This window comes from Theobroma umbraticum, unplaced genomic scaffold (assembly GCF_002168275.2).
Source record: "Theobroma umbraticum cultivar Fairchild unplaced genomic scaffold, ASM216827v3 scaffold_56.0, whole genome shotgun sequence".
NCBI lineage: Eukaryota > Viridiplantae > Streptophyta > Magnoliopsida > Malvales > Malvaceae > Theobroma > Theobroma umbraticum.
In genome coordinates, this window is record NW_018397256.1 from 9,553,068 (window position 1) to 9,575,357 (window position 22,290).

General features: G+C 36.4%; 3 protein-coding genes across 3 annotated transcripts; 1 reads left to right on the forward strand and 2 right to left on the reverse strand.

Moving 5' to 3' along the window:
- Positions 1-645: 645 nt before the first annotated feature.
- LOC110411414 (SNARE-like superfamily protein) lies at positions 646-2,240 on the forward strand. The gene is made up of 4 exons (XM_021421554.1): positions 646-931; positions 1,294-1,380; positions 1,629-1,697; positions 1,844-2,240. The coding sequence occupies exons 1-4, from the start codon at positions 791-793 to the stop codon at positions 1,976-1,978; spliced, it is 432 nt and encodes a 143-aa protein (XP_021277229.1). The 5' UTR covers positions 646-790; the 3' UTR covers positions 1,979-2,240.
- Positions 2,241-2,739: 499 nt separating this feature from the next.
- Positions 2,740-6,876, reverse strand: GGT4 (gamma-glutamyl transpeptidase 4). Its single transcript, XM_021421551.2, has 7 exons — positions 6,455-6,876; positions 5,116-5,453; positions 4,356-4,874; positions 3,939-4,174; positions 3,585-3,849; positions 3,330-3,467; positions 2,740-3,233 (listed from the first exon to the last, which is right to left on the reverse strand). Exons 1-7 carry the CDS (start codon positions 6,585-6,587, stop codon positions 2,967-2,969), a joined length of 1,896 nt encoding a protein of 631 aa, XP_021277226.1. The 5' UTR covers positions 6,588-6,876; the 3' UTR covers positions 2,740-2,966.
- Positions 6,877-9,090: 2,214 nt separating this feature from the next.
- On the reverse strand, positions 9,091-21,679 carry LOC110411618 (uncharacterized). Its single transcript, XM_021421851.1, has 22 exons — positions 20,599-21,679; positions 19,254-19,369; positions 18,698-18,906; positions 17,980-18,099; positions 17,640-17,768; positions 17,425-17,550; positions 16,989-17,044; positions 16,815-16,914; positions 16,573-16,690; positions 16,234-16,443; positions 14,969-15,299; positions 14,040-14,133; positions 13,529-13,637; positions 13,001-13,272; positions 12,748-12,875; positions 12,313-12,547; positions 11,434-11,622; positions 11,048-11,337; positions 10,779-10,947; positions 10,424-10,666; positions 9,816-9,901; positions 9,091-9,656 (listed from the first exon to the last, which is right to left on the reverse strand). The coding sequence occupies exons 1-22, from the start codon at positions 21,423-21,425 to the stop codon at positions 9,509-9,511; spliced, it is 4,305 nt and encodes a 1,434-aa protein (XP_021277526.1). The 5' UTR covers positions 21,426-21,679; the 3' UTR covers positions 9,091-9,508.
- Between the last annotated feature and the right edge of the window lie 611 nt (positions 21,680-22,290).

Here is a 22,290-nt window from a genome sequence, read left to right on the forward strand (position 1 = left end):
ACCAGAGTATCAGGATGATCCAGGACCAAAAGAATTGAACTTTTGAAAAGATCGTAACAAAAATAAGAATAATAGTTCATGCTAGTTCTATTCTAGGGAAAACGAATGTCAAAGTTGCGATTCATTAGTTCAAAAATAACAAAAGAAAGAGTGAAAGAATTGGGAATCTGAAGAGTTATTAACGGAAATTATTGTTGAATGCATAGATTTCATGCTCTACTCGTGTAAATGATTGTTCTTTTGATTCAAGCCAACAAAACTTTAGAGTGATATTAGTACATTAATTTGAAAATTTTAGCAAACGCACCATTTCGATCATGTCAACCTACGAGCCATGGACCGTCCTTTGTACACATTAAAGTTTTATGTATTTCATTGTCACCAAAGCATCATTCGGCAAACGTTGAACACAATCATAAAAGTTCCTCATATTAGAGTGGGTGGGGCACCTATCTTGTCTACTTTTATGAGAGAATTTGTAAATATCTTCTTCGTAAGTCAACTTGAAATAAATTACATGAGATGGCTTTTTCTTATTTTCTATAGCAAATAAGATGACTGAAACCCATTTATGAGCAAGAGTTATCGGCCCAGGCCCAACTAATGGTGGAGCAATCTATAAAAATTGAATATTGAAGAAAAAAGCGAAAAGTAAAACTATTTGTTCCTAATCTGCAATTTTACCATTAAGTACAGGAACAGAAAAGAAAGAAAGAAAAAAAAAGGGGAGTGCGATCCATTTTGCTGTTCCAGTGTAGAGATACAGATCCAGGTAGAAAGAAAGAAAGAGATGGGGATTAGATTCATATTGATGGTGAATAAGCAAGGGCAGACTCGTCTCGCCCAATACTACGAATGGCTCACCCTCGAGGAACGCCGTGCCCTCGAAGGCGAGATCGTCCGCAAATGCTTAGCTCGCACCGAGCAACAGGTTCTTCGTATTTCCCCTCTGATGCCCGCTGCCTTCATTCTATAAATTGCAGCTGGAAAAAAGAAAAACATTGCATGCAACTTTTGAATCTAAATCTTATATTAATTTGATTAAATTATCCACAATTATTACCTTCTCCGATCTTTCTTCTTTTCATGTTGAATCAGAACAATTTAATCCGTTCGTGATTTGAACTTTGTAATTTCTAATTCCATAATTCAATTCAAGAATGTCTAGCTGCTAGAGAATTGTGCCCTATCTGAATCGTTTCCAGTCATCATTTTGTTTTATGTAAATCATTTATTGACGTACGGTTTTTCATATACTTAATTTCAATTTTTTTTTGGGTTTAATTATGACAGTGTTCATTTGTTGAGCATCGAAATTACAAAATTGTATATAGGCGATACGCTTCACTGTTTTTCTTGGTTGGAGTTGACAATGATGAGGTAACTCCCATTTCTCTCCTTAACTCTAAGATTGTTTTGGTAATAAAAATTCTGGCAATACATGCTTAAATCAAACTCAAGGTAAAACCTGATTAAGCATCAAAAGGATGTTCTTGACATTGTCTGAAATGTGAAAGAATTTTGGATGAGCTTTCTCCAACTCGGGTTATAATATGAGCCAAGACTTAATTCAAGCTTACATGTTTCCAGTATGCTTATTGCTTGCCCACTTGTATTTGATGTGGCAGAATGAGCTTGCAATTTTGGAATTTATACATCTCTTAGTTGAAACCATGGACCGTCATTTTGGCAATGTGGTAAGTTCTTTCCAAAGAAGATTGGGTTAATTTCTAACCCTTTCAAAGTCACTGGACTTGTGTATTTGTGTCTCTTAACAATTCGTATTATTAGGATTCAAGATACCTAATTACTGTTATCTCTTGTTTATATTTTTTTATTGCAGTGTGAGCTAGATATCATGTTCCATTTAGAGAAAGCGCATTTCATGCTGGAGGAAATGGTTATGAATGGCTCCGTTGTTGAAACCAGCAAGACTAACATTCTGACTCCAATTCAGTTGATGGACAAAGCATCATGATGGCAAAAAAGGGGTAACTTGTTAGATTGGGAATGGTGATTTTCTTTGAGAATCCTGGCAAGTTGTTTATTACTTTCTCCCTGTTTTTCTTCCCCTTTTCTCTTCTCTTTTCAAGCTTTTGAAGTTTTGCCTGTTGTACAATAAGCTAAATAGTGCACAAAGCTTCAACAGTTTCCTTCATACTGAATTATATTTAGTGGTTGCTTGTATTATACTATCAACCATCATTCATGATAGAAGTGGCTTAGTGACATTTGATTTTTCTTTATAGCTTGGCACTCTATGGTCCATTGAAATTGGCACAAAAACTGGTCACTTATCAAAGTAGTTTCAGGGAATCTGGCCAAGAATAAGTTTACACACCTAGCTCTTAGCACCCAGCTTTCTCCCTCACCTTTAATCAATTTACACCCAGCCTAATGCTTGCTCATGTTAGTACCATGGATTCAACGGCTGAATCTGTCTTTTCTCACTGGATACAACGTATGCTCTAGTTTTATTGTATTAAGATGACCTTGTGACCATACGTTCAGATCAGGGGCCTTGAGATGGTATTTTGGATTCTAGACGACACTGGTGTTCCTCTTCCCAAAGGTTAAGTCAGGAAATGGCAGACTGCCGAGATTCCTATGAAAAACTGAAACTGTGCGAGTTATTCAAATATGTTATGATACTTGACTTGAGTTCTTACGGGAAGCTTGTGTCTTGATGGGAGATACAGTATTTATTCACCCTGAAAAGAAGCTACGAGGGACAAGACATTGTTTCCAAATGAGGACTGACTACCCTTGGGCGAATGTTTATTTACAAATTTTGAGTTAAAATGGTTCGCAAGAATGAAATTATACACGACTGATCTTATCCGAAAACAGTCCAGTGAATGAACAGTCCTGTTCCTCATGATTACATAATTATCTGGTAAGTGATTAATTCGATGATCGCTCTGTTCCCTTAGGACGTCTAAACCCCCTGAAAGAAAACAAACGGATCAAAGTGCCGCAGGCTTCCCATCTTTTCTAGGGTCACTAACGGCAGTTAGTGTCCCATAATATATATTGGAACCTTTTCCATATTTTCGGCCCATTTCGATGGGGTTTTGGAGGGTTTGAACAACAAACTGGACGATAGCCCCACTCGACTTAGCCTGCAGCTGATGACCCTTCTCTGCCAAGAAAGTCTTTGTCTCCTCGGCAAGCTCGATATGCTCACCATCAATCACAGTCCAGTTTTCATATGAAACTACATTTGGTATTAGCTGCAGGAAACCAAGATAAAATTCATCCGATACTTTTTCATATACAGGATACGAATTACACCTATTATGTCTTCATGTATTCAAACTCAGTCATACCTTGTGGTAGATCCTTGGATGTTGAACCGCGGCTAAAGGTTCCGTCCCCAAGAGAAAATGATTTAGGAAAACCTGGATTACTGCTGGTATTATGCTCATTCCACCACTGCCACCAATGACGCCGGCCAGCTGATTATCCTGCCAAAAAAGGTCCTATGGTTAGTCAAAGAGAAAATGATTCGGAAGTTGGATCATCTTAACTTCTTATGATGCTTAAAATTAGAAACTGCAAGCGCTGCATCGAATTTTCTAAACCTTGGTAATAATAAGTGGTGTCATGGAAGATAGAGGCCTCTTTTTTGGGCGAATAAAATTTGCTGGAGCAGGAGGGAGCATGTCAGGAGAAATCTCTGTTGGTGCTGAGAAATCACCCATCTCATTGTTAACCACGATACCAGTGGAAGGAGAGAGCACCCCAGCTCCAAAAGGATAATTTACAGTGGTTGTCATTGATACAGCATTGCGGTCCGCATCTACAACACAAAAATGGCTAGTTCCATGGTCTCTAAGTTGACTCCATCTGGTAACGAAAGATTAGAAAGCTCAGAATCATCACTTCATGAAAAGAATCTAAGTTCTGTTTGCGTCATTAAGTGTATAATTTTATACCTGTACAGATAGTAGTCTGCTGGGAAAGTAGTGTTGTCAAGTATCTTTTGCTGAATTTGCTTTGCATAAGAAATGGAGAGCATTTCAGATGTATATTTGGTTATGTCCACAAAATCAGGATCACCCAAGTTCATTCGTTCAGCAAACATGTGTTTCAATGCTTCAATCAGGCGATGCAGGCCAAGATCCCCCTTTGCAGCATCAGCACTTCCATAGCTCCCAAGGATGTTCATAACCTGTTTCATATCATCATGTTTAGAAGACCCAGTCCTAATGCTACTGTGATCCAAAGCATGGAATTTGAATTCAATAAAAGTAAACATCCATTATTCTAAAACACAGAATAGCCAGACACAAGCTCTAAGGCGTTCAGCCCTATGATGTATCAGATAACTAAGAAGAAAGTATATTACGCACCAGAGACAGCCCAAGTGTTCCACTTGAAGGAGGTGGCATTCCATATATAGTGTAGTCCATTACATTTGCAACCATTGCATCTGTAACTTCTACCTTGTAATTCCGTAAATCTTCCATTGTCAAAATCCCACCACCCTGTTTCACATCTTCTACCAATTTCTCTCCAATGGTTCCATTATAAAGAGCATCTGGTCCTTGTTCTGCCACTACCTCAAGGCTTTGCGCTAGCTCCACATTATAGCACTTTTCACCTGCTTGTAACAACTTCCCCTTTGGTGCAAACACCTGCCTTAAGCCAGGGTCATTCATGATCATCCTCCCATTGCTAGCAATGCTTAATCCGAGATACGGAGCAACCACAAATCCCTCTTTAGCAAGTTTTATTGCAGGCTCAAATAATGTCCTCCAAGTTAATCGTCCATATCTCAACCAAGCTTCATGAAGGCCAGCAATCTCACCAGGAACTCCCATTGATAATGCACCTCTATACTTGGCTTTGATATCATTCATATACATATCCTGCATGTTAACAATTACAGTCTTGAGAGGCAGAATGATGGCAAAAACTAGTTTCATTATGCTTTTGTGTGTCTAAGCTTATGTTATTCCCAACATTCAATGGCCAACTGACTCAAACAATAACTACTTGATCATTACCGTATTTGTGAAGCAATACTTAATTACTTATGAAAGATTAAACCAATAATACCATAACACATCAACTTGTCTTGAAATATTGTTTAAAGAGAGAATTCTGTACCTGTGAAGCGGCTAAGGGAGCAGTTTCTCTCGAATCAAAAGCTTGGGTTTGTGAAGTTGATGAAGACCTGACAATCATGAATGCTCCACCTCCAATTCCACTTGACATTGGATTAACAACTCCGACGCACAGTGCTGTTGCCACTGCAGCATCCACTGCATGCCCGCCTTTCTTAAGCATGAGTACACCAATTTCAGAACAACGACCATCATCGGCAGCAACAACACCTTGTTCTGACTCGACACAGTCAGGGCCACGGACTTGAATCCTTTCATCGTACTTGTATCCTCCTTTGACTACCAAGTAACTCCAGTTGTCTCTGAATATTAGGCCTACAACTGAAACATAAAACCATATGCCCAGCATCAAATAAAGTACACTCGCATAATTATAAACTATATGCAAATGCAACAAGAAGTATCAATCTTCATTAAAAGGAATTTCATTAAAGGATTTAGTGAAAGGGGAATAACTTCTTAACAAGCAAGAAGTCAGGACCTTTGCTAAATGGTAACTTCTTCTCACAAATGTGCAAGGTTAAAAAAAAAAAAAATCGATGGTATCAAATCACTATAGCGTCCAGGTTCACAAGGCTGTAATAAAGTTTTCGACCATAACAAAATGATTACTGTAAATTTTATTGAACGGAAACATATCTTAGCAGAACCTAATTCAACCATTCAATGTGAGCTGGAACATGACCAGCAAACATGTTCCTCCAATTTTACGGTCAAAAATAAAGGACCAATAAAGAAACTTGGGATTGTTTTTGTAAACATCGGCAGAATAATGAGAAAATGATCTGGCACTCCTTCTATATGTAAATATCAAGGCTTCTTGCCATTTAAAACCCGAAATAATCCCCCACTCAGAACTTAGAACTTTTACAGTTCTCACATGGTGGTAGATTTTAGAAATGTTTATGAAACTTGATCTGAGAGAGAAAGGCAGAAATTCAGACGTAAACCTGGAGACTGTAAACAAAATTCGCATATTTTTGAAAACTAATGAACCCAAGAACAAAATTCTGCTTCACTATTATCACCCTCTTATCTAAACAGAACCGAGTCAAATTGCAGCAGAGTCTTCATTCTAAGCGCATTTAACTTCTAGCAAGGGGCAATCAAGCACAAAATGGGTCCTTTATAGTAGTAAATTTTTGGTTTCTAAATTCTTATGGCAGAGAACAGAGAATCATTGACTTTTACATAAATAGACAAAACCAGGGGAACAGCCTTTCAAGGTAGAAACCCAGCGAAAAACAGCTGAGGAAATAAAAAGGCAATCAAGATACCAGAAAACAGAAAACGACAACAAAAAACGAGAGTAAAAGTCTGACTTGAGAAGGTTAACAAAACGAAGAAGAAGCGAAGAGCTCTGTTCCAATTCTTGTTTCCCTTCTTCTCATTTGCCACCAACAAATGCACATGATCACTGTCCAAAAGCGGAGCTTCCATGTTCTGTCGCCCCATGTCTCTGTCCTTTTTAGCCTTCTCCTTCCAGAGCAAAGAGGTTAGGTGCAGTGGTGGACCGGTAGAGATATCGACATCATCATCATCAGAAGTTATATAATTAGGAAAGACGTAACAATGAATTGTCGCTGGCCCCAATCTACCTCAGCCAACAAGCCAAAAATATCGGAAAAGAAATATAATATTATATTATATATAGCATTAAGAACTCTTCTCTTTCTGGACAGCGGACTCGGGCAAGCTTCCTCGCCCTTTTCTTTACCATTTATGTATTGCCGCGTTTAGAATGAGCTTGGTTCTTTTCACTCTCTGCGAATCTAGAAGGCTGATTTGGATTTTTGGACCCTGACGTTCATGCATGAGGAGTAAATTTTTTAGTAATTATCTCGGGGTCTGGTAACTGCTAATGTCAGGAACCACAAGTTATTAACACAGGAGATAGATATTGTACTTATGAATAAAGATTTTTCAGATTAATAAATAGTGATAAGTGATATCAAAAATTAATTTAATTTTTCACTCTTTAAAAATATTATGAGAGATATTATAATTGAAGTAAATTCAAATCAAAATAAGTTACTCTAGATAATATAATAACGTCGTTATATAATTAAATATGATAGAATATTATAAATTTTATATTTATTAAAAAATAAAATAAAATTTAAATTTAGAAGTAATATTTTTTTAATTTTAAAATATATATTTTAAATCAAAAGTGCGAATTTATTGGACTGCAGACAAGCTACGTTGCGCAGTCTTGCAAGACATTGGGCAGAACCTAGTCGCACAAGACAGCCAGTCAAATGTAGAGAAGATTGCACAAGCAACCCAACTTTAAGAGGACCACTCAAATACGGTCGTTGGTTCAGGATAAAATTTTATATAATTATTTATTACATAAAATATTTCAAATTTTTAAATTTTAGTCAAAATTTTTAGTAAATTTATTCATTTTTAAAATAAATATTTCATTCAAAAATATAAATATTATTAATAGAGATTAAAAAGATTAAAAATTTTTATATTAATTTAAAAAAACAAAACAAAAAAAACACTAACCGGTGCTCCTCAAGGGAGGGGAGCACCGAAGCATCAAGCTCCCCAAGGGGAGCACCAGGTGCTCTCATCTTGAGAGTTTTTTTTTTAATTAATAAATAAATAAAATTATATAATAATAAATTTAAAAATTTATTAAAAATAAAATTATTTTTTTATTTTTATCTTATTATAAGTTGATAAAATATTAACTATTAACAAATGGTTAAATTTATGCGTTTAATGAAAAATATTTTTGTGAAACAAACTATTCATTTTAAAAATGATTAGACTTTTATATAATTTGAGTCAAAATTTTAAAAAATAAAAGTATTTAACCTTTATTTATTTTATTTATCCTAGAACTTTAGGCTAGTGAGTGTTATAATAAGTTTAGGACACCTATTTCTTTTAAACTTCTTGTTTACCGGCTATTGTTGTACTAGACCAATAGAAATAGAGTTACTTTAGGATTAGAAAAAACTATTACAAATAGGAGCTTAGGGTTTTAGGCATAAAATAAGATAGTCAATTGCCCGTGTAGTCTAAATTCAAGCAATTTTAAACAATTCTAACAATTTAATATTTTTGTTTAAAATTTTAAAAATTTATATTTTTCTTAAAAATAATATGATTATTCTTACCCACAATCTTTTCTTCAAACTTAATAAGTTTAAGTTTCCACGTCCTTACGTAATATTGTGACTAGGCTTTCAATCCATTAGGCTAAAGGCCAACATCCAACTACCAATAAAAGGTCATGGGGTATTTGTTGTCATGAGAAACGCAATTATTAAAGGTTTTTAAATAGAGTAGAATATTGAAACTGACGGTGCCTTGTTACTTGTTTATATTATGTTGGAGGAAAATAGGAAATCTGAAACCTTTTCTTTTGGCCCTTTGTGCAAAAAATGAAAAACCTTTTGGTAATTCACTTTCATTAGGAAAATGAATTACTGGTAATTGTCCAATTGCGAATACACACCAAAACCCAAGGTGTGCATATAAAAATTAAGACAAGTTTCATCAATTTGCAATGGAAATTGTGGCTTCCACGTCATCTCTATCACATTACACCACCTAAAGTCCATATTTAATAATGATCAATGCTTGTGCCCAACGAACCCAGAATTTGATGGAAAAAGCATCTACCAAACATCAGAAAAAGTTTTTGCCTATGGTAAATGCTATAGAAAAGGAAAACATGTATCACATTCCTGCACCTTATATCAGAAACAAATGAATACAAATTTAACCTGGAAATTCAACGGTTGAATCCATTTGTTTTTGTTTTTTTTCCTCAATACACATCACAAATAGAACACCGACACATCATCTCATAGTCCATAAAAGTTGCAATGAGACAGATGAACATAAAGAGAGACTAAATGGGGGTAGAGCCTTTAGATTCCTTTATGTCAATTTTTCGCTTAACTAGAGAAATTACTATAAAAGAAACTCAAGCAAGTAGAAATTATCCATCGGTTTATTATGGAAAAAGGAAAACCCATTTCCATAGTACTGAAAAGAATAGAAACCTAAGTTGGGAGGCAAACAATGATTCATTTCCTTGTTTCTGTGATTACCTAATTACAAGTACAAATTATACACTGAGGTACCAAATCCATCATTTACACTCAGTCGGCAGTCATACTTCCTTCACTTATATACCATTTTGCTATTCAACAATCCATCACACTCAATTACAAGGAAACCCATAATGGCTCTACAAAAACTAAGTATATCCTATTTATACTGCCTAACTCACATTAAGAAGAACTACATGTCAACAACCAACACCAAAAAACGGAGAAGAATGGGGTAAGTTTCCTAAAAGGCTGGCCATCTTTCTAACTTCTGCTCTAAGTATTCAAAAAAATCCTTCATGATTGCCAGAACACATCAGGATCACTGCTATATAATGATTGATCTTGAATTTCTTGGTTAGCCACATGGCAATCAATAAGTCGTGCTTGGATCATTTTACACAGCGCTAATCCAGAAGGAAGCATCCACCATTCACTTTCATCCCTGCACCAGCAAAAATGCCATAACAACAGCATAAAAATTTCAGCAAACACAAACTAGTAGCTTATCCTTGAAATCAGAAATGGTATTTTTCATTACTAGTAAGGCAAGTATATTTTACAGAGTTAACCATGACCATGATAGCAGATAAAACATGCTTACATGCTTAAATTCCATGACTGAAAATTTATATGCTTTTTGCTTGAGTGGCTCCAGTAATGTAGAAATCCACAGACAAAGGCAGTTACCTGTCACAAAAGAGAAATCTGATTTGAGAAATCAGGATAGCAAATGCTTGAAATCTCTTTGCCATTCTACTAAGAGAGATGCGACAGGACAGGGTTCGAAAGTAACTTATCGCTTTACTTATACTCGCAAGTAGTGACATGCAAGTTTGAGTAGTATAACTGCCTATAAACCCTTTATTTTGTCATGTATATCTATTACAGCAATCGCTACAGCAGTGCAAACAAGTACAAGCAATACTAATTGTGCATAAGCTTTATTGACTTTTCCTCCAAAGAATCAAAAGATCATGACATCTCTTCCGTTAATCACACAAAAAAATCAGCACAGTTGCCTCTGGTGCTCATTATCAAATTGAAATTAATGGCAAAAACAGCATATCTTTCATTCTTGTATTATTAGATGCTAAGGCAATATTTGTGCAGCTACCATTTTCATGCACGTTCAATGATATCTTGTTTTAAACCATGCATTATTTATTGAACATTAAGAATTAGATTAAAAGTAACCTCACAACAACTTACCACATTGATCAAGGATGTAATATTCCATAGAGCATATACACGTGCAAGGCCAGCAGATCGTCTCGGTCCATGGCTAAACAAGGCACTGATACCAGCTGGGAATGGAAAGAGTATTGCAAGAGGAAGGAAGAACAAAACTAAAAAGAAGTCCAGCAGTGATATCGAATACAACTGTAGCAAAGTAAGCAAACCTAAGCTAAAATCTCCTAGAAGTAATATAGAGATAAGCAAACCGACAAGATCCTGCCAATAATAAGGAAGAGGAACGTTAGAAGTTCATCCTAAGATTTCAACCAAATGTAAGTCAAGGAAAGGATAAATAACCTAATTGTCTACTCCAAAGAAAATGAACAACCTGATGACCAACAGGCTTGGTATTGTAAACTATAAAGGAAAAGGGATAACAAATTGCCCTCTTCATTTTAAGCGTTCGTAAGCTTTTTGCGTGCAATATCCCTCCAGATATCCTTTGACATGTCCTTAAATGTTCACTGGCTCCTGAGCAACCAACTGAGTCTCTCCTACTAGCACCACACCAATTGCAAATCCCCAAAAAAAAATTAAGTTAAGGCAAATTTTATATTTGAACTAACTGCCAAAGAATCACTATCAAACAATTAATACCATGAATGCTCCATGGGTGGCAAACATCTATCTTGACCTTCAGTCCAGTACCGCACACTTTCATTGCCAGTAGCACATACTATAAGCCCAAACTGACAATAACCAGAAGAAGTTGGCTGAAACCACCCAAGATCAACACATACACCATATGTAATTAAGGTAGGGTTTGCATGTGTTTCAAGCCAGCTAATAACATGACCAAAAGTAAGTTTCAAGTGTCCACAGCGAACTAGGCGCAATTGACAATTTAAACCAGCCACTAATCGATACCATATGGTTGGCGGAACAGACTGAAAGAAAAAAGGAAAAAATAGCACTCAACCATTAAAAGAAATTATCAATCAAATTTTTCTGAACAACCATTTAACAACTAATTAACTGCAAACCTGACTCATCAAGCTAGTAAGAATGTTATCACTTTGAAGAGAGAAAGGAGCCATGTAACTTCCATCTCCTCCAAAAACCAAAGACATTGGAAATCTTTGTTGAAGACGAGGAGGAAGGTCATTCCTTTTTTCATCTCCACCAAGGAAAAAGTCCACATATGCAACCATTAGATCTGTGGTTGCAGCGACCTGCACAGTGACACAGTAATTATCAGGGATAAAATTTTCAATTTCATCGGTACGATATAAATGACACAGCCGGTTAAGGAACTAAAAGATATCAACAAAAAAAATAGATCTCAACTTGTAGAGCTCTTATGCCTACAAGTACATACAGTGCAATATTTTCTCTGTTTCAATCACAGAGGACATTTTAAACGATAAGACCAATGAAAGAATAAATTGATCCATGATATACAAGAGAAACAAGATTTTAGAGTGAAACACGCCAATCAATCACAATGATAAATCAAACCCTCTTCAATTTCTTCCACAGCATTGATTAACAAGCCATGCCCAAATAGCAACAATCTTATAATACCTCAAGGAATTTAGATTTCAAAGACAGGACCAGATACGTCCTCATGATTTCATCTGGAAGTATTCACTTGCTATTTAAGACATACCCATTCCACTTCATCTGAGCAAGCACATTCTACAGGAAAAGAAAAAACCTTATACAAGTAAAACAGTATTTTTTTTTTTTTTTGCAAGAGGAGAAATTCTAACTCCATAATCATTGAAAATCCTTTTTGATTTTCAAACAGCTTCCCTCCAATTACAGCATCCATATTGATATCCCAACATATAACAAGTCTAAAGAAAAGCCTTATGCAATATAATAGAATAAATTTGAGAATATTTTTTGGAAGAAGGTACCTTGAGCCCTTCATATAAAGCACGTGAACGGCAAGAACGCAGGCAAGAATGATCATATTCAGATCGAACAAATTCACGTAGCTGTTGCAATTTATTTTTTCGGCATTGCTGTAGCCAGGACCATGCAAGTGGATACGCAAGAATAGAAAGAATGCTGTAGATTGATCCTTCCCACCACTGATATGCAGCTAAACCATTAATCTCATCCACAAATCTATTGAAGGCATCCTCATATCTGCCATGTAAATGAATTCCAGAACTCTTTTACAAAACTTAAAATAATTTCTACCTATTAAACTTTTAAAAACAATTAGTATACTTCACAGCTGCTCATAAAGAAGTGATGAACGAAACCTGTAATTATGCACTAGCATTTAAGTGAAAATTGACCACCAAACTATAATGCATCAAGGAGGCAAAAAAATAAGAACTTACACAATTTCAATCACTTGCTCTGGTGGAGAATGAGGTAGATGCCAAGGTTCAGTAAATGTATTTGGTCCCATAAAATACATTCTGTGCACATGAGTTTGAGATTCCTCAGTTCTATTTGTCTCCAGAACCTGATAGATAAAAGAATCAAATCCTTGAGAACACCATCTAAAAAGTAGCCAGCTCGGGTTTGTATTTTGATTAGCATGACAGACAAATCATCAAATGTAATACTGAAGAAACTAGAAAAGATGACCTCATTCAATGACTCCAGGAAAGGGAATGAGTGATCTATGCGAGAGCCACGACGGGCAGGCACGAGAGCTGGTAATTCATCCCCACCAACATATTTCATCCTTGCGACACTAAGAACTAGTGCTAAAAGGACGAGGAGGCCTAAAAGAATAAGACCAAACAACCATGGTCCACCAAAAGTATATACCAGCTCTTCAAGTGCAGTGTAACAGTGTGGCATATGATATCTTTCAGAAATGCACTTATAAGGGCAGGGGCTTTCAGTGACACCACCTGTAGAAAAGATCAGGTTGAGACCAATGAGAAGAGTTATTACCCAAAAAAGAAGAAAAAAAAAAGCAGAACCTCCAACTATGCAAGCCTTGAATGCAATATATTCTTGACAGCAATGAGAAAAGAAATACCACACTAACCAAAAACTCTTAAATTTCATAAAGTAAAAAACTGAGAAAGCTCCACACTAATGTGTGCAGCAAGAGAAGGCCATGCTTCAACATCTATAAGCGCTAGAGTTAAATCTTATAAATACCTCGAACATTAACATATAAGGCTCGACTTGGAAGCTTATTAGATGGGCAATCAAGACAAAGGACTCTATCAGATCCACTGACATTCTTAAAAGTCCCAACAGGGCATTCCTGCAGTGGAAGTACTCAATTTGTGAAAAAAAAAAATAGACGAACAATTGCGACAAATAACCAATTATGCCTCTGATTACTCCATTATCATGGGAAGATATGTGTGTGAGAAGAAATCAAGCGCTATCTTGGCGACCAGGAAACATTTAGAAATAGCTACAGTGTTGCAAACAAGTAAATTTTTTTCAAAAAGCAGGCAACATTCATTTCATGAAGAAAACCTTTAATATAGCAGTCAACAAAAGAGAACATTATTTCAACTGAAAGTTCTCTTAAGCACACTACTTTAAAAAATTCCAAAATGAAAGGCACACTTAACTTCTTCAGAAAATTACACAATGACTAAAAGTAGCCCCTAAAACAAGTCCAAAATAAAGCGACACAGTGCATTTGCAAATCTACCTCACAAAAGATACCATAAAGCCCTTTAGGACAGGCCTTTCCAGTGATAGTTCCATTTTCCCCAGTGTGACCCTGACCTTTGCCAAAGCCTCCTCTGCAATAAGGAAACAAAAAGCACTAATAATCTGAATCATTTCATGAAGAATCCACAACCAAGCTAGTTGAAAACCAATCCACAGGCAAGGTATTAATAGTATTGCAAGTTTAGTACAGCTTCAAAAGGTAAATGGAGGATTCTGTCACTTATGAACAAGAAATGCTTCATTTCCAGTTCTATTAACTTAATCAGCCAAGGAAGAGGATATCCTTTATTAAGAACATGAATACTATGAAGTATCTTAACTACATAAGAATCAGACGATCCTTAATGGCTAGCACTTAGCAACCATGATCCAAAAAATTCAAAGTTGACAGCAGTGTGCAGTTGTCCCATCATTCTTCCTTGCTTTCTTGTTCCTCCAGCATTCCATAATATACCTCATAACACAAGGGCCCACATGTCCAGACCCACTTTTCAACATGCTATCCTATCTGCACTATGTGGGATTTAGAGGCCATTGAAAGACAGAATGAGCTAGTAACCAAACCTTTTTGCTCAGTTAGTTAAACTGAGAGCTGAATAAAGATTAAGTAACCATTATGATTTCAGGATTAAAATTGGAGAAGCATACTAAAATGGGAGTGATCACCATTTATTAGCTACTAAACCATTCAAAGAATATAAGTGTAATATATGTTGTTATCAAGGCAAATCAGATTATGCATTTAAATTTTCCTCCCTCGAACGCCAAATCCAATTCATCAATAGTACACAATTATAACATGGCAGATCTTGGGGGTTGGCGGTGTTGGGTAGGGAAGCTGGCAACTTAAGCCTTCATTTGATGCAAAACGTATGAAGCAAGTTACATGACTCATTAACTACAAACCTGGTGATAATGCTTCCTTTCACACTTGCTATGGGAAGATACTCATCCCCAGTTGGTATATCTGACCAATGAAAGTGAACCCGTCCACCACCTCCACCGCCACCACCACTTGGGCTGCCATGTCCTCCAGCAGTCGAGATAACCGAAGAATCACCAAGCACAATTGTGTGAACAAATAAAAGGATAGTTCCACCAGATCCACCACCAGGACCTATGTTTGAAACAGTGCTATGGGCCTGCTTCCTGATAGCTTCCCCAAAGCTTTCTCCATCAGCTCTAAGGGAACCATAGACAGTCAAACTTGATAGTGAGTGCTCCAATGAACCCATCACTGCTCGGGCAAACAATGATTGAAATATTAATACGAGTACAGATTGCCAAACCAAATTATATCAGCAAAAGTCACCACAGGAGAGCAGCAAAATAATCACCCAACTTCAATGATGCACATAAAACCTGGCAGAAGTAACTCACCTTTTCTTCTTTGTATCAATATCGGAAAACAAAAGAAAAAGTTCAGAACCATTATCTAAATAATTACTTACAAATAATAGGATATCTGAAATTCAACTTATCCTTGGACTGTACCCACCACTCAGAAAATGAGTTGGACAAAGCCAAGAACTGAATCGAATTAAGGCAACTGATCATATTACCAAAAAAAAAACCATCCACATTAAAGTTTACTTGAATGCAATTTCTCATACTGAATGAAAGTTAATCTACATTTCTGCATTGGATCAACTTTATGAGAGCCAATGAAATGTGTCACACATGTATAGAGAATAAAGGAATAATACTACAATAGATTTACCATATTATGTTGAACTATCAAGTTGATGCAGTTAGAATTGATGCAAATAATTTTCCTAACAAAGGTTTACAGCCGTTAAATAATTGGAAATAATTGTGTCAAAAATGTTGATTAAATAAATTTAAAAAAGAAAATGGAATTAGATGCCCATTGCACCAAGGACCAGCAAAATATTCAATAGCCTCACAAAAGATTATACATGTGCCATTGGCAGCAGCACTTAAAGGCTTAAGCCTCTGGCATCAAGCCCTATGGCTACAGCATGAGTAAATGTCAATTATATATATGAACAAGTCTCCAAGGTTGACGTGATAAAATCATTTAGTCTCATCCAACTAAAGTACAAAACAAAAACATCAACAACCTAACCATTTTCCTATGCTCTATCTCATCAAAAGAACATGAAATAATTAATAAAAAGATTAGAATCTCATCAGATTCAGAAGCTTACCTATTATTCCACCACCAGCGGTTGTGCCAGCAAGACTATCATTTCCGCTACCACTACCAAGTTCACAAGGCAAATCAGCATCTCCATATGAAACACCACCTTCAATAAAACTGCCATCAAAATATCCCTCCCCACCTTTGCCACCGTGTCCTCCACCTCCACCAAGACCATTATTGAGTACTTTTCCCCTACCCACCCCACCAGTGCAACCTAGAGCAGTCCAAATCAGAATGCTTGGCCAAATAATCGAATTCTAGAATGTTCTAACATTATTCCATATTAAAAATGACCAGCTCCTCACATTAAAAGTTCAAACCAAAAATTAGGTAAAAGCCATACCCAGAGCAGACGTGGTAATTGCTCCAGAAGAATGGACAATGATACTTCTAACCCAGTGAAATTGAACAACAGATCCTGTTATAACGCCCTCAATAATAATATCTTCAACACGACATATCTGCAATGCCATTCCAATGCAACAATTGATTAGCAAGCTAAACAAACAAAACCTTCAAAGCAGTGAATTCTACTCTAATCTGACCAAGATGTATGACTTAGAATTCAAGGTGGCTAACAAACACCTGGAGGGTGAAGGATAATGAAGAATTCACGTTGCAATCCTCAGGTGGATGAACAAGTTCCATGGGGCAATCCTGAAGTTCACAGTAGAGCCGTGGGGTCCTGCCAGTTACCAAAACTTAATATTTAACAAGATAAGCACAGCAGCAATAAACTGTTTTAAATAAATAACTTACATATCATTGTTACTGGCATTTTCCAAGGGACCTCGAAGAATAGATCCACGTCCAACCTTCATATCATTAAGGAAAAGTTAGTGCATGAAAAAGTAAGGAGAATGCAAAAATTAAATGAAACATCAACTCAAGTAGCAAAGTTTTCAATTTTCAAATTTCTATTCAATTCAAAAGAAAAAAAAAAGGGGGGGGGCGGCGGCGGCGGGGGGGAACCTAAAAGACCAGCTGGCACCTAGTTCCACTAAAGAAGTAGGAGCAAACTATACCCAAACTTTGGTCCCATAGTTGTCAATTATGTAGAACACACGGTTGTGTGCACTACCCATCTACCCATATGTAACAAAAATGACTAACAAGACCCCTTCAACACTGAATTGGGAACTTTGGTTCACAAGGCTATATGCATATGCCAAACCAAAGAGAACATTCAGCTTACATTGATACTGAAAAATAATGAGAGGATCAAACGCTGTGCTTCAATGATATCCCCTGGTCCAGACAAATTCAAAAAACCTTGTCCATGAACTCCCAAATTTGCATTAGATTGTATCACTGAAGATTCCTAAAAACCAGAAAGCACCATATCATACCAGGATGCAACATAAGTTAGGGTTATTTTGTTAAAATGTAAACATAAGTGAGGTTAGTTACCCTGAGAACCACCAAATTGCTGGCCTCAAGCAAGGACGTCGCTACAATAGCATCAGCACCACCATCTATAAGCACTTTGGAATTCCACATCAGGTGCATTTTGACGGACATGCGAAGAGCCCCGTATATCTATAATTTAAATTGAAAGAAGTAAAGTGAAGACTATCATCAACATAATAACAACATAGTGGACAATGACAATCTAGATTGTAGCTAGTTCACATGGCAAAAGATCGAGGCAGAGCCCAGTAGTATCTAAACTAAACAGAAATAGAAAAAAGTAAAGCTGTTAGATCATTGAGAAATGCTCCACTTGTGCAGCAAAGCAACAATTACTTGCCTTGACAATTGAATCACTCATTAAAAGTTCTTCTGCCATCAATTCAAACTCAGATGAAGCATAATGAGCAAGGCCAAAGCTTAGAACTGCACCACATGATAAGTGAATTTGTCCCCTAACCTATGTAAGGAATTAAAATGTCAAAATTATGGAATACATAAGATTAAATTGGACAAACATGATTTACAAGACTAGAAATGCATTGAATGATATCTTAGGAAGAGTCATCCATAAAACTTTTTGCACATACGTACATACAAAGGTCTGTACACGTATCTAACTTTGTTACATTAACTTGGATACAGGTTTAGTGTACCTCTGTTTTTTGACAAGTATTCCCATTAATTTTGAGGATCTAAGTGTCTATACCCATTAACATTTCAAGATTTTCAACTGGCGTTCAACATGGTTACATTAGGGTAATAGTCCAATATGCCAGCCATTAGAAGTTGACACATCCCAATTCCTAAATACCATTTTAATCACTTAATTTTCAACAACTGACTCAAGCAACCACATCTGATTCAACCTTTTAGAGAGGAGATAAACAGATCAAGCAATTGCAAAATAATTTTCCTGACCTCTATAAGAATAACTACTTAAATGCATGATTTGAAAAGATCTAAACCAAAGAAACATGATTCTACTGATGCTCAATTTACAGCAATAATTATATAGTATATTCAAATAAGAACACAAGATTTAGTTGTCCAATGACCTGAACACGGCTCCAAAATAAAGGAACAGAAGCCTTGGCATGATCTCGAATATAAACATTTGTCCAAAGAGGTTGTTTAGGGAACTCCATTAAAAGTGTGTCAGTGCTTGTTGACATGTTGTGATTGCTAACTATTAGACTCCGAGGCACAGCATCATAATATGTACCTGCAGCACCTGCATTATCTTTACAGCCAAAACTTGTTCCTCCTGCAAAAAAAAAAAAAAAGATGGCATAATGGAATTAACAGATATTAGACAATATCTTTTCAGTAAGAGTACATATTTACAAACAGGATGGAGTTTTGGCTCCAAGCAACTTTCGCTCTTCAACATTTAACATTTAATTGTTTTTTGTAAGTTGACATATAAAATTTTTGTAGATAAAAGATACTCTTAATCAAGCTTACACTTGTATTTTCAACAACGACCAAAACAGCTTCCAATAGTGATTTAGAACAATTCAGAAAAGAACTTCTACTTAGGATCACTGAACAGGCAGTTTAGTGAGCCATTTATTTAAGCCTAAGAAGTTTACATAGAAACTCAACACATACCATGAATAAAGAATTCTGTATCATCATGCCTACTAAAAACATCAATTGAAATTCTTCCACCACCACCTCCTGCAAATCCATCCCCCCCAGAGGCACTTATCCTGCCACTTCCAGTCCTGTCTTTCATGAGAAGGTCATTATTAGAAAATTCATAATCCATTTATTTAGAAAAATTTACAGTGAAACTTGTAGCGACATACTATAAATAGACCAAAAAGGAGTATACTGCAGGAAAAATATGAGTATTAAACAGAAGGAAATGGAGCAACATGCAACCACCTTTTTTCTCTGAAACAAAGTCCAAATAAATTAAAGCATACAAGAGGCATCACAGCAACATAGAGTTCAATATGACATTAATAGTAGATTGAATGAGCGAATGACCTTTTAACTTTGTCAGAAATTCCATTCAATGTGCTGATCGTACAGTGCTAAAATTATTAACTTATGCATCGATAATATATTTTAATAATAAAAGAAAAGTCTGAAGGAAACCAAACTACAGCAGTAGTGAAAATTTGAAGAGACTCTGCCATCAATTTCAAGCATACGAAGCATACAATAACTTCAACACCAATAAGTATGGGAGAAAAAGTTTAGAATTTCTCCACATTTTGGTCCACATAAATGTCATCTATTTTGTGGAAGCGTGAGAGCTAAGAAAGAAAAATATCTGGAAATGCAAGTATGGCAATCCAAGTAATCGTATCTCAACACTAATTTAAATCATTATTCTACTTTGTAGCCTAATTCTGATTGTCCTTAATATATTTATACATTCACTCAACTCTCTCTGTTCTAAAAATGCCGCAAGTTCCTCCAGAAGATAATTCAGCTTCTCTATTCAAACGTCATATTCACTTTGAGTCTCTCATTTTTTATTTTCATCCTCACTCTTATTCTCACCCAATGCCCGGTGACCTCCCAACATATAACCACAACATCCTCCATTACAGAAACAAATACAATGCAAGATATCACTTTTCAAAAAAGAATAAAATGCAAGGCATATACATTAGACATGCATAAGGAAATGGGACCACTTGACAAAGTTATTGACTGAAAATGATAGATACTGATCCAAAGACAAACTAAAAGCATCACAAATTAATCATAAACCTTGATTACAGAATCAAATACAATGCAAGATACACATGTCTATGCAAGAGGAAATGGGACTATTTGACAAAGTCATTTACTGAAAATGATAGATACCAATCCAGAGACAAACTAAAGGCTTCATAAATCAATCATAAACTATAGAAAACAAATATATCATCATAGCAATTAAAACTCACGTGAATCCTATAAACTGATGAGCAGGGGGGAAAGCAAATTAAATTACATTCTATGAGCCTTGATATAAATGCTCCCACCAGAGCCTCCACCCCCATTTACCCCCCCATCACCTCCATTTGCCAATAAACTCCCGCCAACGTCAACCGTCTCCTCCACCTCAAACCTTATCCTCCCACCTCCTTCCCCTCCATAATCCTCCTCTTTACTAGTCGTCCCTCCTTTACTCCCATAACTCCATGGCTTCTCCAACGATGACCAAGAGTAAGCATCTCCTCCCCACACGTCATCCGGCAGTTTGGTGTTATCTGTCACGCAACTTGCGCCTCTCCCTCCGTGGCCCCCGCCCGCGCCCTGAATCCCCGAAGGGGTTCCACTGGTCTGAGCCGGGGGTTGACCAGCTAAGCCACTTACGTTTACCACTGAACCTTTAAAGAAACTTGCATTCCAAGCCGCAATGAATACTGTCCCGGCAAACACGCCGGAGTTTTGACCCAAACTGAATTCCCCATGACTCACATTAATGGATATCGAGCAACCCTTTATAGGGCAACTCAAAACGACACCAGGAAGTACGTGGAAGCTGCCGCTTCCTGCTATATACACATCTTTGTGAAAATTCAAGCTGGAATTGAGCTCGCAGACTGTGTCGAGAGAGCCAACTCCCTTTAAATCTTCTTCGCACGAGAGAGAAGGTGGAAGCGGTGGCAGTGAAGGAGGCGGAGGCGACGGGGGAGTGTAGTCTCCGTGAAAAGAGTCGACATCGAAGGCGATGATCGAGAATTCATCAATTTGACCAACGGAAAAACAAGGGTTTATAGTGAAAATAAAGAAAAAAATTAGAAAATTGAGCCATTTAAAAGAAGCGAGATTCATTTACAAAGAAAAACCCAACATGAAAAACAAATTGGGTTTATAAAAAAAAAAGAAAATTAAAACTTGATCGTGCAAACCGGTAGTTTGAATTATCAGTTTACCAGTAGGGGTTTAATTGAAATGAAAAGGGGATAGAACTGAAAATACGTAGAAGCTGCGCGGCTATGTCTGGAAATCAGGATGGAGGATAAATTCCTGTATGTAGAAGAGAAAAAGACAGTGGTGATTGAGGGAGGGAAATTGAAGCGAAAGATCACAGAGAGAGGAGGAGGAACAAGTAGACGCTGACCGCTCCCACGTGGGTGGCACGTGGCAGTTATTTGGGTTTCTCAAGGCCTTTTCTTGGGCTTCAGCCCGAACTTCAGGCCCAATTCAAGTTTCATTAATACTAGTAACTTTTTTTTTATTTTGAGGTTTTCTTTCCTTTTGGTTGACTCTGCTCATGTTTATTTCATTAGTAAATACTAAAAAGAAGAAAATAACCTAATTTGCTATTCCATTGATATATGAAATTATTATGAATTAATCCTAAGATTTGCAGCTTCAACCTTCAATGATTAATGTAATGTAATTTAAAAAAAATTAAAAGGCAGAGAACCCATCATAAATAATTATAGTGTAGAGCTTGTATTACAAGTTCCAAGATTGTCTGGCATTTTTAAAGATAATATACTTACATTTAAACTAATTATCAACAACATTTAATTATTTAGAAAAAGATAGCATGGCTTCAACTGTTCAAGGTCGTGGTGCTCTTTGCTCTTGCTGAAGAGATCATATTTGCTTCATAAGATCTACAAACAAATTAACTTCTGTTGATGTAAAATGAAAAAGGAAAGGTTATGAATTCGGCATTGAAGCGTAT

Coding starts and splice junctions, on each gene's coding strand:
- LOC110411414 (XM_021421554.1), top strand. CDS start 791: ATGGGGATTAGATTCATATTGATGGTGAATAAGCAAGGGCAGACTCGT. Junction 932..1,293: donor TAGCTCGCACCGAGCAACAG/GTTCTTCGTATT, acceptor TAATTATGACAG/TGTTCATTTGTTGAGCATCG. Junction 1,698..1,843: donor ACCGTCATTTTGGCAATGTG/GTAAGTTCTTTC, acceptor TTTTTATTGCAG/TGTGAGCTAGATATCATGTT.
- GGT4 (XM_021421551.2), bottom strand. CDS start 6,587: ATGGGGCGACAGAACATGGAAGCTCCGCTTTTGGACAGTGATCATGTG. Junction 4,175..4,355: donor GAACACTTGGGCTGTCTCTG/GTGCGTAATATA, acceptor GATATGAAACAG/GTTATGAACATCCTTGGGAG. Junction 3,850..3,938: donor GCAGACTACTATCTGTACAG/GTATAAAATTAT, acceptor TTTCGTTACCAG/ATGGAGTCAACTTAGAGACC.
- LOC110411618 (XM_021421851.1), bottom strand. CDS start 21,425: ATGAATCTCGCTTCTTTTAAATGGCTCAATTTTCTAATTTTTTTCTTT. Junction 13,638..14,039: donor TTTATGGTATCTTTTGTGAG/GTAGATTTGCAA, acceptor CTTCCACTGCAG/GAATGCCCTGTTGGGACTTT. Junction 9,902..10,423: donor TTACATCCTTGATCAATGTG/GTAAGTTGTTGT, acceptor CTTTTGTGACAG/GTAACTGCCTTTGTCTGTGG.